The 16,884-nt window shown below is 34.6% G+C and overlaps 1 protein-coding gene across 1 annotated transcript; it reads left to right on the top strand.

Annotated features, from left to right (window-relative positions):
* Positions 1-4,367: 4,367 nt before the first annotated feature.
* LOC130465787 (uncharacterized) lies at positions 4,368-6,937 on the top strand. Its single transcript, XM_056834634.1, has 7 exons — positions 4,368-4,730; positions 4,829-5,044; positions 5,130-5,399; positions 5,512-5,904; positions 6,010-6,270; positions 6,363-6,688; positions 6,768-6,937. Exons 1-5 carry the CDS (start codon positions 4,446-4,448, stop codon positions 6,031-6,033), a joined length of 1,188 nt encoding a protein of 395 aa, XP_056690612.1. The 5' UTR covers positions 4,368-4,445; the 3' UTR covers positions 6,034-6,270; positions 6,363-6,688; positions 6,768-6,937.
* Positions 6,938-16,884: the final 9,947 nt, after the last annotated feature.

The following is a 16,884-nucleotide window of genomic DNA, read 5'->3' as shown; positions in this document are numbered from 1 at the left end:
GGTGAGGAGCGGTGAGGAGCGCGCGGTGAGGAGCGGTGGAAGGTTCTTGCTTCGAATACAGATTTGGGGATTGTGTGTTATCTCTTTGGCGGTGTGTTTCAGTTGATTTAAAATTTTGTGAATATCTATTGAAGCGAACAACGGGAAGCCCGCCCCTTTAGAATACTACCTATTGAGGCGGGCAACTTAAAGCCCCCTTCAACAGGTTCTGTAGAAGCGAACATAACAAAAGCCCGCCCCAACCACATGCTTAAAGTTTTGACCCGCGTTGACTAAGGGGTTATTGAGGCTCACTTATATATGCCCCCCTCAACAAGGGGGCTACAACAGGGGTTTTTTCCACTAGTGTATGAGAAGATACACGCGTGTCCAAATGATTGCGTGTTGTATCGAAAGCAGTATGCAAATCTGCATGAGTGTCCAAGATGCGGATTGTCTCGTTACAAGATCGTGGAGAATGATGCAACATCAACTAAGAAGAAACCTTCTCCGGCTAAGGTGCTTTGGTATCTTCCAATTATACCAAGATTTAAGCGCCTTTTCTCAGAAGAGAAAACTGCAAAACTCTTGAGGTGGCATGCCGAAGGGAGGAAGAAAGATGGGTTAATGAGGCATCCTGCTGATTCTCCACAATGGAGGAACATTGATCGAAAGTACAAGGTCTTTAGGGAAGAAGTTCAGAATCTCAGGCTTGGTCTTTGCACGGATGGAATGAACCCATTTGGGACACTTAGTACCCAATATAGCACTTGGCCGGTTCTTCTCACCATATACAATTTGCCTCCTTGGTTATGCATGAAGCGTAGATACATCATGTTGTCGCTCTTAATCTCTGGGCCTAAACAACCCGGAAATGACATAGATGTGTATCTAGAGCCACTCATTGAAGATTTGAAATTGTTGTGGGATGAAGGGGTGTTGATGTTTGATGCATACACCAAAACCAATTTCACTTTACGTGCCATGATTTTTTGTACGATAAATGATTTCCCGGCTTATGGAAATTTGTCAGGGTATTCTGTAAAGGGAAAGAAGGCATGTCCAGTTTGTCATGATGATTTGGTCTCGAGGCGCCTAAAATTTTGTGGGAAAGATGTGTACATGGATTACCGGATGTATCTTCCTGAAGATCACCCATTTCGAAAAGAGAAGGAAGCTTTTAATGGAGAATTGGAGATGAGAGAAGCTCCTGCCCCCTTATGTGCGTGTGAGGTTTATGAACGGGTTAAAGACATTGAGACAGAGTTTGGTAAGCCTTATAAAGGTCAGCCAAGTGGTGGTTACAAGAAGAGGTCTATCTTTTGGGATCTCCCATATTGGAGAGATTTGGAAGTTAGGCATTGTTTGGATGTAATGCATATTGAGAAAAATGTTTGTGATGCCATTGTTGGGACATTGTTGAATATGCAAGGGAAAACGAAGGATGGGCCTAAAGTTAGACAAGATATGGCTGATATGGGTCGCTCCGAGTTGGCACCTCAAGAAAGGGGAAAACGCTGGTACCTTCCCCCAGCTTGTTTCACCTTGTCTAAAAAGGAGAAAGTTATCTTTTGTGAGTCTTTGCATGGCTTAAAGGTCCCTGCCGGTTACTCTTCAAATTTTCGTAGACTTGTGTCCATGTCTGACTTGAAATTAGTTGGAATGAAATCTCATGATTGTCACGTGTTGATGCAACAATTGCTGCCGGTTGCAATTCGAGGGATATTGCCGCCACAAGTGAGGTATACCATTACAAGATTGTGTTTCTTTTTCAACACAATTTGTAGCAAGGTGATCAATCCAACAATACTGGATGATTTGCAGGCTGATGTACTTGAGACCATGTGTCGGTTTGAAAAGTATTTTCCGCCATCATTCTTTGACATGATGCCTCATTTGATTATTCATCTTGTTCGTGAAATTAAGCTTTGTGGGCCAGTTTGTATGAGGTACATGTATCCCTTTGAACGGGAAATGGGTACCTTGAAAGATAGAGTGATGAATCCGGCCAAACCTGAAGCTAGTATTGTCCAACGAACCGTCGCGGAGGAAGTTGCTGCATGGGTTTCTCAATATATGGCACGTTTGAAAGAAGTCGGAGTACCAAAGTCTAGACATGATGGGAGACTTGGGGGTCAAGGTACAATTGGCAAGAAAAGGATATCAATCAGTTCTGAAATGATGTGTAAGGTTGAGCTGTTTGTGGTGCAAAGTCTTAGTGAAGTCCATCCATACGTGGCTGAGCACATGAACTTTCTTAGAGAGCAATATCCTTCAAAAAATGGTCCTCAACTGATAAAAGAGCATAATCGTTCATTCCTCACATGGTTCAAGCGTCGAGTGATGGATCAATTTTCCGACACGCCTAATGAGGTATCTGACATGGTGAGATGGTTGGCATATGGTCCTAAATGTCAAGTCATATCTTATGAGGGGTACGACATCAATGGCTATTCTTTTTACACGAAGCGACAAGATGACAAAACGACGATGCAAAATAGTGGTGTTACGGCAATATGTTTGTCTTCAGAGTATGCTAGTGTAAAAGATAGAACACTTGTAGATAAGACGAACTCTTACTATGGAGTCATTGAAGAAATATTAGAGTTGGAATATAAGTATTTTAAGATTCCTCTATTCCGGTGCAAGTGGGTTGATATTAGTCGCGGTGTCAAAAAGGATGAACATGGGTACCTGACACTTGTAAACTTTAGTCGAGTTGGGCATCTTGCAGATCCTTTCATATTAGCATCACAGGCAAAACAAATCTTTTACATGGTTGACCCTGCCGATCGTAGTTGGTCAGTTGTTCTGGAAGGCAAAAGAAGAATACTTGGCGTTGAGGATGTAGATGATGAAGAAGAGTATGATGAGCAGTTTAATGAGATTCCACCTTCCTCCTGGCATATCCCTCAAATGATTGACGATGTTGACATGAGTTATACGCGCCGAGATCATGATGAAGGATTTTATGTTGAAAAAGAGAAATAGTGAGATAGGTACTATTTTGGCAACTATTTTTTTCACCAAGTTAATTTGTAGATTAGTTAAAAGTTGGGTTCGAAAACGTCATTTTTGCCTAAATATGTACTATAACGACCCAATTACCCTTAAATGTGGAATAATAGATTAGTAAGAGGCTTAGAAAGTTATAACTATGCATATGAGACATGTAATAAGTTTGAAAACATTCCTTAGGTTGTTTAGTTAAAAGTTGGGTTCGAAAACGTCATTTTTGCCTAAATATGTACTATAACGACCCAATTACCCTTAAATGTGGAATAATAGATTAGTACGAGGCTTAGAAAGTTATAACTATGCATATGAGACATGTAATAAGTTTAAAAACATTCCTTAGGTTGTTTAGTTAAAAGTTGGGTTCGAAAACGTCATTTTTGCCTAAATATGTACTATAACGACTCAATTACCCTTAAATGTGGAATAATAGATTAGTACGAGGCTTAGAAAGTTATAACTATGCATATGAGACATGTAATAAGTTTGAAAACATTCCTTAGGTTGTTTAGTTAAAAGTTGGGTTCGAAAACGTCATTTTTGCCTAAATATGTACTATAACGACCCAATTACCCTTACATGTGGAATAATAGATTAATACGAGGCTTAGAAAGTTATAACTATGCATATGAGACATGTAATAAGTTTGAAAACATTCCTTAGGTTGTTTAGTTAAAAGTTGGGTTCGAAAACGTCATTTTTGCCTAAATATGTACTATAACGACCCAATTACCCTTAAATGTGGAATAATAGATTAGTACGAGGCTTAGAAAGTTATAACTATGCATATGAGACATGTAATAAGTTTGAAAACATTCCTTAGGTTGTTTAGGTAAAAGTTGGGTTCGAAAACGTCATTTTTTCCTAAATATGTACTATAACGACCCAATTACCCTTAAATGTGGAATAATAGATTAGTACGAGGCTTAGAAAGTTATAACTATGCATATGGTTTGGGTTAGAATCGAAATAATGACAGCATGCATGATTGATGGGGTCTTTTATGGGTTTCGATCTGTTCCAAAATGTTGCAAAGCTCAGATCAGAACTGTGCAGATCAGTGCACAGAACTGATCAGAACTGACCAGTTCTGTGCACTGATCTGCACAGCTCAGATCAGAACTGTGCAGATCAGTGCACAGAACTGGTCAGAACTGATCAGTTCTGTGCACTGATCTGCACAGTTCAGATCAGAAACTGTGCAGATCAGTGTACAGAACTGATCAGAACTGACCAGTTCTATGCACTGATCTGCACAGCTCAGATCAGAACTGTGCAGATCAGTGCACAGAACTGATCAGAACTGACCAGTTCTGTGCACTGATCTGCACAGCTCAGATCAGAACTGTGCAGATCAGTGCACAGAACTGGTCAGTTCTTTATTTTTATTTTAAAATCCTGCTTTTGAAGGTATGTAATTTTGATGATTTTCCAATGCAGTAGCGTCAGGCATGGATGAAGATCAACACGCAAATTCAGGTCCTTCTAACAAATCACCAAATCAAGTGCCCCAAAAGCAAAAAAAGAAGCCAAGAGGCCCTACAAAAGGAATAAAATCCATGCCCGGGGTTCCAAGAATAATTGAATGGGATCACTTGGACCGACCCACAGGGAAATGGGCAACGGATTACAAGAATCACATTGGCGAGATAAGTCGCGCAAAGGTTTCAATATTGATCAGAACCTGGGAAGATGTTTCACAAGGAATAAAAGACACTTTGTGGGAAGACGTCAAGGTAACCGGTTTTATTTTGAAAATTCAGTTGTACATATCTACGTGCCTTTTTCATGTGCTAAAAGACTTTCTTGTTCCTTTTCTTTTTCTTTCATTTAGAGAGAATTTCATATCACAGATGAAACTAAGAAAGAAGTTGTCTTAAAGAGTTGTGATAAGCGTTGGAGGGAATTCAAATCAAGATTGACGACTGGTTGGATCCGGGGTACAAGAAAAAGGCCAAAAGATGAAAAGATGCCATATGATTTGTATAGTTATATAACTAAGGATATATGGAAGGAATTTGTGAAGATACGTACCTCCGAAGAAGCTGAGGTATAAAAATTATTCTTATTTAAAGTCTTGGTATAATCTAAGTTTTATTTTGTTGTAATAATTTCTTTTACCCCCCTAAAATTAGGAAATAAGTGAGAAAGCAAGACAAAGTCAATCTTTCAACATATATCCTCATCATATGGGACAGAAATCATATGCTGAAATGACAAGTGAATGGCAGAGAAAAGGGTACATTCCCTCAGTTTCTTCGTCATCTGAAGGTTCCTCTGCGTCTACAATTTCTTCAAGTTTGCCGAGTAGGACATGTTTATGGCTTCTTGCAAGATCGGTACCAGATGAGAAAGGAAATCCTTACTTGCCGGATGAGGGCACACAAAAGGTCAAAGAAAATATTGTAAGTTCATTTAACAATTTTGCGTAATGTTGTGATTCCTCTAATTTCATATATGTTCTTAAATATGAAACCAAGTGTTGAACTTTTCTCAAAACCATTTGATTTCATGTAGGATGAATGGAAAAGGAAACAAGATGAAGGGGAATTTGTTCCCAAAAGTGCACGAGATGATGTCTTATCTCGTGCACTTGGTAAGACTAAAGAAGGGAGACCACTAACATTTGGTGGTGGAGTAGGCGTCAAAGCTGTGTGGGGGACCGGAGAGCGGCGTAGCTTTCGACGGTATGGAGATGCGGAGATGGAGGAAATGGAAGCAAGAGTGACCAAAAGGGTCAAAGATGAGACAATACAAGAGATTAACTCCAAGATGGATGCCATGGTTATGGAGAAATTTATCACATTTGCTAAAGAACTTGGTGTCCAAATACCAAGCCAGATGAGGATAGACGCAAATGTTCATAGTAGTTGTCGTTCCGGGGGTTTAGATCCATTTGCCGACATTACGGTATGATAATTTGTGTTTTTCAAGTAATTTGTTTCTAGTTAATTCTATTGAACTTTTCTAACATGTTACATTGTATTTGCGTTATTGTTCAAAATAAATAATAAGGAACCTGTCCCGTGCCATCTATAACTGAACATAGGCTCGGAGAAAGTCTTTGTTGCCTATGGTACCATATGTCCAGAGTTGCTCCTTGATCACCACAACGACGTCACGTCCGATAACGTGAAAGTGAGCGTTGATGATTTTGAGCCCGCGTACAAAGAAGCTCCCGTCCCCGTGCCTTCTCAATATATTAAGAAACTTGCTCAAGCTCATGGTACCTTCACTCAGTGGCCAAAGCATTTGGTGTCGCTTACGAATGAGGAGGTAACTAACATATGCATGATAATTTGAAGTAGAACTATTATACCATGTATGCTCACTAATATGTATATCGTTATTTGAAAATCATACCTCAGGTAAACAAGCCTACAAGTAAAGAGCCTAAAGGGAAAGGGAACAATGGGAAAGAGATAGTGCTTAGGGGAAGTGGAACAAAAGCGTCCAACACTAAATCAAAAACCTATTTCCTTGAAAATTATAAAGTGCAAAATTTGAGTGGTAAGTGCAATGTGATGAAAACTATGATGTTGGGATTAAAAGAAGGGGAGCACGTTAAGGTACATTGCACTAAAAGGACATTCAATATGGAAAAGGACTTTGAAATTAGTGTCACCGTTGAAGACACCGATCAACTTCTCTCGGGAGCATGGCTCAATATATCAATAATACAAGTTTTTGTTACGTGAGTTACCTAAATTCATATTTTGCCCCTAAATTTGATTTTTATGATTGTCTTAACGTTCTTACACTATATATTATAGGGCTTTGAGTGAGTTGTGTTTTCACGATGATTGTCACCCCAATAGTATTGGATTCATGAGCCCGGAGATGATCTCGGCCACCATGTTAAAGTCCGATGCAGATCGAATTCTATTGTACATGACGAGGTACATGAGTGCACTTAGTTCTAAGACATTCATCTTATGTCCATACTACGAAAAGTATGAAAATTACTTTGAACTTCGTTTTTAATTGATTGTTATAAATTTAACTTTTTTTTTTCTAACTACATACGTTTATTGTTTGTATGTAGGAGTCACTGGATGCTTTTAGTTCTTTGCTTGTCTAAACGTGAGGTCTACATATTTGATTCTCAACAGAAGAAGAGAAATTTTATGATTAAGGAGCCACTAAACAAATAAGTACAGTATGCATATGAAAATGCCATTTTTGCCTAAATTTTTGCCTAAGGTTCTTTAGTTCAAAGTTGGGTTCGAAAACATCATTTTTGCCTAAAAATGACCTAGAACGACCCAATTAGCCTTAAATGTGAAATAATAGATTGTAAAGGGCCTTAGAAAGTTATAACTATGCATATGAGACGTGTAATAAGTTTGAAAACATTCCTTAGGTTCTTTAGTTCAAAGTTGGGTTCGAAAACATCATTTTTGCCTAAAAATGACCTAGAACGACTCAATTAGCCTTAAATGTGAAATAATAGATTTTAAAGGGGCTTAGAAAGTTATAACTATGCATATGAGACGTGTAATAAGTTTGAAAACATTCCTTAGGTTCTTTGGTTCAAAGTTGGGTTCGAAAACATCATTTTTGCCTAAAAATGACCTAGAACGACCCAATTAGCCTTAAATGTGAAATAATAGATTGTAAAGGGCCTTAGAAAGTTATAACTATGCATATGAGACGTGTAATAAGTTTGAAAACATTCCTTAGGTTCTTTAGTTCAAAGTTGGGTTCGAAAACATCATTTTTGCCTAAAAATGACCTAGAACGACCCAATTAGCCTTAAATGTGAAATAATAGATTGTAAAGGACCTTAGAAAGTTATAACTATGCATATGAGACGTGTAATAAGTTTAAAAACATTCCTTAGGTTCTTTAGTTCAAAGTTGGGTTCGAAAACATCATTTTTGCCTAAAAATGACCTAGAACGACCCAATTAGCCTTAAATGTGAAATAATAGATTGTAAAGGGCCTTAGAAAGTTATAACTATGCATATGAGACGTGTAATAAGTTTGAAAACATTCCTTAGGTTCTTTAGTTCAAAGTTGGGTTCGAAAACATCATTTTTGCCTAAAAATGACCTAGAACGACCCAATTAGCCTTAAATGTGAAATAATAGATTGTAAAGGGCCTTAGAAAGTTATAACTATGCATATGAGACGTGTAATAAGTTTGAAAACATTCCTTAGGTTCTTTGGTTCAAAGTTGGGTTCGAAAACATCATTTTTGCCTAAAAATGACCTATAACGACCCAATTAGCCTTAAATGTGAAATAATAGATTGTAAAGGGCCTTAGAAAGTTATAACTATGCATATAAGACGTGTAATAAGTTTGAAAACATTCCTTAGGTTCTTTAGTTCAAAGTTGGGTTCGAAAACATCATTTTTGCCTAAAAATGACCTAGAACGACTCAATTAGCCTTAAATGTGAAATAATAGATTGTAAAGGGCCTTAGAAAGTTATAACTATGCATATGAGACGTGTAATAAGTTTGAAAACATTCCTAAGGTTCTTTGGTTCAAAGTTGGGTTCGAAAACATCATTTTTGCTTAAAAATGACCTAGAACGACCCAATTAGCCTTAAATGTGAAATAATAGATTGTAAAGGGCCTTAGAAAGTTATAACTATGCATATGAGACGTGTAATAAGTTTGAAAACATTCCTTAGGTTCTTTGGTTCAAAGTTGGGTTCGAAAACATCATTTTTGCCTAAAAATGACCTAGAACGACCCAATTAGCCTTAAATGTGAAATAATAGATTGTAAAGGGCCTTAGAAAGTTATAACTATGCATATGAGACGTGTAATAAGTTTGAAAACATTCCTTAGGTTCTTTAGTTCAAAGTTGGGTTCGAAAACATCATTTTTGCCTAAAAATGACCTAGAACGACCCAATTAGCCTTAAATGTGAAATAATAGATTGTAAAGGGCCTTAGAAAGTTATAACTATGCATATGAGACGTGTAATAAGTTTGAAAACATTCCTTAGGTTCTTTAGTTCAAAGTTGGGTTCGAAAACATCATTTTTGCCTAAAAATGACCTAGAACGACTCAATTAGCCTTAAATGTGAAATAATAGATTGTAAAGGGCCTTAGAAAGTTATAACTATGCATATGAGACGTGTAATAAGTTTGAAAACATTCCTAAGGTTCTTTGGTTCAAAGTTGGGTTCGAAAACATCATTTTTGCCTAAAAATGACCTAGAACGACCCAATTAGCCTTAAATGTGAAATAATAGATTGTAAAGGGCCTTAGAAAGTTATAACTATGCATATGAGACGTGTAATAAGTTTGAAAACATTCCTTAGGTTCTTTGGTTCAAAGTTGGGTTCGAAAACATCATTTTTGCCTAAAAATGACCTAGAACGACCCAATTAGCCTTAAATGTGAAATAATAGATTGTAAAGGGCCTTAGAAAGTTATAACTATGCATATGAGACATGTAATAAGTTTGAAAACATTCCTTAGGTTCTTTGGTTCAAAGTTGGGTTCGAAAACATCATTTTTGCCTAAAAATGACCTAGAACGACCCAATTAGCCTTAAATGTGAAATAATAGATTGTAAAGGGCCTTAGAAAGTTATAACTATGCATATGAGACGTGTAATAAGTTTGAAAACATTCCTTAGGTTCTTTGGTTCAAAGTTGGGTTCGAAAACATCATTTTTGCCTAAAAATGACCTAGGACGACCCAATTAGCCTTAAATGTGAAATAATAGATTGTAAAGAGACTTAGAAAGTTATAACTATGCATATGAGACGTGTAATAAGTTTGAAAACATTCCTTAGATTCTTTGGTTCAAAGTTGGGTTCGAAAACATCATTTTTGCCTAAAAATGACCTAGAACGACCCAATTAGCCTTAAATGTGACTACTACGTATATAATTGCATTTACATGTGTAAACAAAGTATATAATTGCACTTACATGTAAAATATTCTTTGCATTTACATGTGTAAACAAAGTATATATAATTGCATATTTTATCGAATGTGTAGTGCTTTTCGGAGTTACAAGAGACTAGGTGGACAATCTAAGGGAACTAAATTAACATGGATTCCAGCACAGGTATATATATATATATATATAATTAGTTTATTATTTACCTAAGAAGTAAGTTTTTCAAAATTATAACATAAAAATTTTACTTGTGTTATTTATTTTAATGCATTTAGTGTGCTCAACAACCGGGATCACTAGATTGTGGCTACTACGTCATGCGTTTTATGTACGACATAATAATGAATCATGGTAATAGTCAAGATCTTACTAAGGTATGTTCTCATAAACTACGTACTTTATATAATAAATTGAAGTACACAAAACTATTATATTGATCAATCGTTGATAAATTGAATTATTTACACTTTTTTAGGATTTTTCAAGAACAGTGCCTTATTCACCGGAGGAGATTAATGAGGTGAAAGATTTTTGGGCAGATTACTTCATGAACAATGTCGAATTTTTAGCTTAATTTGTAATATGAACTTGATCTCTAGCTAGCTATATAAAGTGACCATTTAATATAAATATATATTCATTCAACTTTCAAATCACTATAAAAAATTGTACCATTAGCAACGGGAAATCCCGTCGCTAAAGGCCAATAATAGTTGATTAATGACGGGATTTTCTATCGTCTACCCGTCGTAAAAGGGGTTGTCGTTAATGGAAAATCCCATCGCTAACCGGTGTAAAAGACATTTACGACGGGATTTTTAACCCGTCGTAATTATGTTGTCGTTAAAGATACAAATTCTTGTAGTGTAGCTACGTACCTTTGTTGTAATAATTTTATGTTTGTTGTAACATGTTGGTTGATCGATCTATGACGAATTTAATTGCCTTTTATTGGGAACGTTAATTACGTTGTAAACTTTTGTGACAGGTATTAATTATAAATGTATTCCCGGTATTGGGAATGAAGCGTCTAATTTCAAAGACAATCATGTCGGAATTTCCAACTAAAATATTAAAAAACGAATATTTTTTTTTTTTTAAAAATAAGTCATTTGCAACGCACGTTAGCTCAATGTGCGAGGCAAATGACTTAATTTTTTGGCGCTAAAATTGTCATTTGCGTCGCACATTAAGCTAATGTGCGTGGCAAATGATCACTTTTTTTTTTGCGCCTAAAAGTCATTTGCGTCGCACATTTAGCTAATGTGCGTAGCAAATAACTTTTCAACATGGTGCCTGAAAAGTCATTTGCCAAGCACATTAGCTAAATGTGCGACGCAAATGACTCTTATTTGCGTCGCACATTTAGCTAATGTGCGTGGCAAATGACTTTTCAGGCACCATGCCTGAAAAGTTATTTGCGTCGCACATTTGCTAATTGTGCGACGCAAATAAGGTTCATTTGCGTCGCACAAATGTGCGACGCAAATGACTTTTAGTCATTTGCGTCGAGAGCTTTTGCCACGCACGATGTGCGACGCAAATATGCTTAAAAGTGCGATGCAAATGACCCTTTTTCCACTAGTGTAACGTTTTTGTACGCGCACCTTTTATAGATATTGTGTGTGTCACTCGTGTTTAAGATTTTTAGACTCAACAAAGTCTCCCAGAACAAATACACTCTCCCCGTTTGCCTGTTGTGCGTACACAAAAGCCCCGACCAACCCTCGACACTCGCTCATGTCGCCAGTAGGCAAGAGTCGAACCAAACACTCGCTCGTGCCCCACGAGTCTTGTGATACACTTTCGCATGAAGCTTGTGGGCTTGTTGCCCCACAGACATGAGCATGTCGTACGTCCAATTTCAAAACACTTGGAGCGTGACACATATGCTCTAGGGCCAATAAGGGTAGTAAACTGGTGTGATCATGAATTTATGAAATGCTTTGTATGTCATATATGAATAATGTTCATAAGGCTAATTGCTTTCGATAATCCAGAACCTACTAGACTCTGACTAATACAAATTTAGAAGGAGACTAATACGAATTTAGACCTTCTAGACTATGACTAATCCAGATTTTCATATGGCTCTCCACATTCCCATCGATACAGTCCTCATGTATTCATTACTTTGTGGAAAATCAAATATTATGTACTATATACTTTGTATGTCATATTTATTAGTACTTTAAAGGGTTAAGATAATACGACAACTAGTTTCACACCATGCACTCCGTGAAAGAGTAGATGAAAAGTGACACAATTGGAGGGTAGCCCATCCGGAGCTCCCTATCGAGCGATTGGTTTTGGTTGGGAAATGAAGGACAAAATACAATATGCAAGTGTTCGTTGCATTGGAGCCACATGAGATATAAGGCTGGACACATGCACCTTTGTTACCTGCACATGCCCCTGCTGCTATTCTCTCCTAATACTACTGTACAACTGATCCATGTCTCCTAAGTCCTAAGTTAAAAAATTAATAAATGAGATATCTCCAAAGTTATTACTCCACTGGTCCAACGACAAAATGAGATAAATTTAGAGTGAGTTTATCCCTAGTTTTGACGGGAGTCTCTAGGTGAGTCTCAAGTCTAAATTTTGAGATAATGTGGTAAAAGACTACATCAAGTCTTGAAGTGAGTTTGAAAATTCAAGACTCACTCAAGACTCACTTAAGACAACTTTTTCTCCCTCCAATCAAATCATGCCACATTATCAAACTTAATTTATCTTATTTTACCCAACTATATTATTGATGGTTTATGTATTATTTTGTTTCATTTGCCTTTAAATTTATGTTCTAGATCTTTTTAATATAATATGTTGCATTATCGTTTATAATTTGTACGGAATATATGTCAATTTCAAAATTAACATTTTTTTTCATTTTTGTTAATTCTCGAATTATAAATTAATTTGTTTGTATATAAGAAAACATAATTTCAATATTATTTAGAAAATTTATCAAAAAAAATATATACATAAAATATTATTTTATGAGTTAGGTGAGTCTGAGGTGAGTCTGGAAAAATAGAGTGAGTTTTGTGTGAGTCTGGATAATGAAAAAGTTAGTAAAAAGCTGATGTGGCAGAGTCTGAAGATGGGGGGTGAGTCTGGGATAAACTCACCCTTATGGTGTTCTCTTAACCTGAAAATTCAATAAAATGTATTAGGTTTAATCGTCAATAAATTTTGATTTAAGTGCAAACATTTCATTCATATTTAATTAGTTTAAGTTCTTGCAATTGTATCTGATTAGTTCATTATGTTTCAATCAGATCAATGAGTTTTAATTACTTCTAGTATGTTTAGATAAGTTACAGGTCTCATTAAATAAAAAGAACACACCCTTGTTAGACGGAGTGAATATCCTTGAGCGCATCAAAACTCACTTATTGTTCTGTTGTAGTATCCTTTAACTCTTGTTAATTTAATCATGGGATTTAGTTAACTTGCTAGTTATGGTCCTTATGGAGTGAAGTAATAATATGTGCTAGATTTGGATATCTAGAAATGACATTGTGAGATGGTGACCCTTGCTTAGGTTCCAAATTTAAGCATCCTATTTGCTACCTAATGTGGTACTATAATAACCCAATACTTTCTATTAACTAAATTCATTATCACAAAAAGGGATCTAATTACTTGATTAAGTAATCAATTATGGGTAAGAAAGGTTCTGTTCTTTCTTTGTCTCTTTTGATAATTGATATCCTGTCCACAATGTTGCAAAGGTAATATTGACTATTCAACCACAAATAGGTAGGGAGGCCCCCCACTCCCCCAAGAGGGTTTCATAATTGAATGATGATTTAGGGGCATTTTTCCCTTTCGTATAGGGCACCCGATTCATTAGACCTATTATGTTCGGATCTGATCAAATTTCACGTTTTGTTTATAGTAGGTGAGTATCCCAACAAAAGTTTTTGCAAACAATGAGATTCGAACCCAAGATCTCCCGTAAGTGACATTAAATTACTTATCACTTAAGTTAACTCCATATTGGTGATTTATGAGTTACGCACGTACACCTATCATATTGATCACCCGCTAATTCTATCATTTTAATTATTATCCACCAATGAGGTCTTGACCTACTGGTAAAAGATGAGGAAATGTGTACGATATATATCATATTGATCACCCGCTAATTCTATCATTTTAATTATTATCCACCAATGAGATCTTGACTCACTGGTTAAAGATGAGGACATGTGTACGATATATATCAGGTTTGAATCTCTCCTCATAGTTTGTTATTTATATTGCTTTTATGGCTGTTCGTACCAAACAAAAAAAAGCTTTATTATCCAAATCACATCATCCGAGATTCGAACACTATTCGAGAACACTAGACCTAAATCGGTTGCGATCCAACTTAAATCGGGAACGACCCGACCCGACAATGTAATTACCAAGCCTAAGAAAGTACTAGAAATGTTATTGTGATCTGTCAGGCCCACAAAAGAATGAAATTCACAAAGCACCTTGGTGCTATACTTGTATAGTTGTATAGTTGTATGTAGCCTTGTAGGCCATCCATCAAGATCAAGATCTAATTGTTGCATCGAAATTGATTTGTTTGTTGATTGTCAATTGGACAATTTGCGCTAAGTTCACCTTTTTATTATACTTTAGTTAGAAGGGAGAAATCATTCTTGAACTAGGCTTTCCTGTTTCTTTTGTTTATCAAAAGGTAAAACTGAAAATAGATACAAAAGGTCTTGCGCGTACAAAGACAAGGTGTACAATAAATTTATTATACACCAAGATAACTTTTATGCAGTTTTTTGTAACTTTAACCTATTTTTCTGTAACTTTTATATTATAAAATTAAAAAGTTGATAGACAAACATTTTAAAGGGTTAAATGATTAATTTATACATTATTAGTGATTTTGAAGAAATAATTTTTATTCAAATGAAAAAATTTATCATTAAAAAATAGATAACTTTTACATATATAAATGTAACTTTTAAGCATTTTGAGTCAACTTTTACTCCGGTGTACAATATTTATTGTACACCCATTATAAATAAGAATTTGTGAAATCGATAACTTTTACATATTGTGTACATGACTTGTGTTGTGGGAGTTTTTCGAATGGTTGATGATGAGGAGGTATCCGGTCCCATGTAGAGCCAAGTCCAATCCACGTCGGGTTGCGTTCCCTGCAAAACAAGAATATTCCCGTAGGAATATTCCCTCTGATACTTAAGTAAGATTAGGGTTTTAATGAAGAAGTGTTTAGTAAAAAAGAGAGCAACTACTATTGAGAATTTGAATGTATTCTTTCTCTAGGAACTTATGTCTCTCTTTCTTGGGAATTGAAAGTATTTATATCATCTCTTTTTTAGGGGAAACCCAAGAAAGAAGGTATATGGTTGGTCTGACAATAGTGACATGACAAGTGTCCTTGTCACAGCATTCCCTTCTTTGGGCCATGGGCATCAAGGATGGGTATGCATACTACTGCTACTGCTACTGCTACTGCTACTACTACTAAGGCCCTGTTCTTTTTGGCTTAATTTCAGCTTCAGGACTTATTTGACAGTTCAGTTCAATTCAGTTCAGGAGCATTCAGTTCAGTTCAGTTCAGTTCAGAAGCATTCAGTTCAGTTCAGTTCAGTTCAGGAGTATTCAGTTCAGGAGCATTAAATTCAGTTCAGTTTAATTCAGTTTAATTCAATTTAATTTAATTTATTTTAATAATAATAATAATAATTATTATAATATATTATTATTATTATTAATATTAATTATATTATTATTTATATTATTGTATTACTTATTATTTATATTTATATTATTATATTATTATATTACTTATTATTATTATTATTATTATTATTATTATTATTATTATTATTATTATTATTTATAACTAAATATTTATTAATAATTAATATAATTTATTATTATTTTTATTAATTAGTATTATTTATTATTTATTATTTATTATTTATTATTTATCATTTATTATTTATTATTTATTATTTATTATTTATTATTTATTATTTATTATTTATTATTTATTATTTATTATTATTATTATTATTTATTATTATTTATTATTTATTATTTATTATTTATTATTTATTATTTATTATTTATTATTTATTATTTATTATTTATTATTTATTATTTATTATTTATTATTTATTATTTATTATTTATTATTTATTATTATTATTTATTATTTATTATTTATTATTTATTATTTATTATTTATTATTTATTATTTATTATTTATTATTTATTATTTATTATTTATTATTTATTATTTATTATTTATTATTTATTATTTATTATTATTTTTTATTTTTTATTTTTTATTTTTAATTTTTTATTTTTTATTTTTTATTATTTATTATTTATTATTTATTATTTATTTCGGTAATATATTCTGTTAAGTAAAGTTCAGTTCAGTTAAGTTAAGTTCAGTTCTGGAGCATTCAGTTCAGTTCAGTTCAGTTCAGGAGCATTCAGTTCAGTTCAGTTCAGTTCAGTTCAGTTCAATTCAGTTCAGTTCAGTTCAGTTCAGTTCAGTTCAGTTCAATTCAATTCAGTTCAACTCTAAAAAACAAGGCCTAAGTAGCTAAGGTGGTGAGAGCGCTGCTGGTTTCCTAATCCCCTCCTAGTTTTTGTAACTGTTATTGCATATAAGAAATTAAAAACATATCAGTTCAAATCATTACAGTCATTACTCATCCAACTAAGATGGCCCAAACTAGTTTTTTGGGCTTTGGTTAATAGTATGTTTTTAAATGAGTTGGTTGATTATGGACCATTTACTCACCAACAGTTTGCTTCAGTCATAATTGGGCTTAAATTAATAATCTAATTGTAGTTTCAGCTTATGTGAAGGTTCAAATAGGCCTATAAATCTTTGATACATTTAACTGATGGGCTTTATCCCACCAAACAAAACATGAAAACAATAGTGGATTTCTCAAGTGGGTTTAGAATCTTCATAGTCTTTGTTGGACACAATAATATGTAAATATTAT

The sequence above is a fragment of the Spinacia oleracea genome, chromosome 1 (assembly GCF_020520425.1).
Source record: "Spinacia oleracea cultivar Varoflay chromosome 1, BTI_SOV_V1, whole genome shotgun sequence".
Lineage (NCBI taxonomy): Eukaryota > Viridiplantae > Streptophyta > Magnoliopsida > Caryophyllales > Amaranthaceae > Spinacia > Spinacia oleracea.
The sequence above is the reverse complement of the archived record's forward strand: the minus strand, read 5'-3'. Positions and strand labels throughout refer to the sequence as shown.

Coding starts and splice junctions, on each gene's coding strand:
- LOC130465787 (XM_056834634.1), top strand. CDS start 4,446: ATGGATGAAGATCAACACGCAAATTCAGGTCCTTCTAACAAATCACCA. Junction 4,731..4,828: donor CTTTGTGGGAAGACGTCAAG/GTAACCGGTTTT, acceptor TCTTTCATTTAG/AGAGAATTTCATATCACAGA. Junction 5,045..5,129: donor GTACCTCCGAAGAAGCTGAG/GTATAAAAATTA, acceptor CCCTAAAATTAG/GAAATAAGTGAGAAAGCAAG.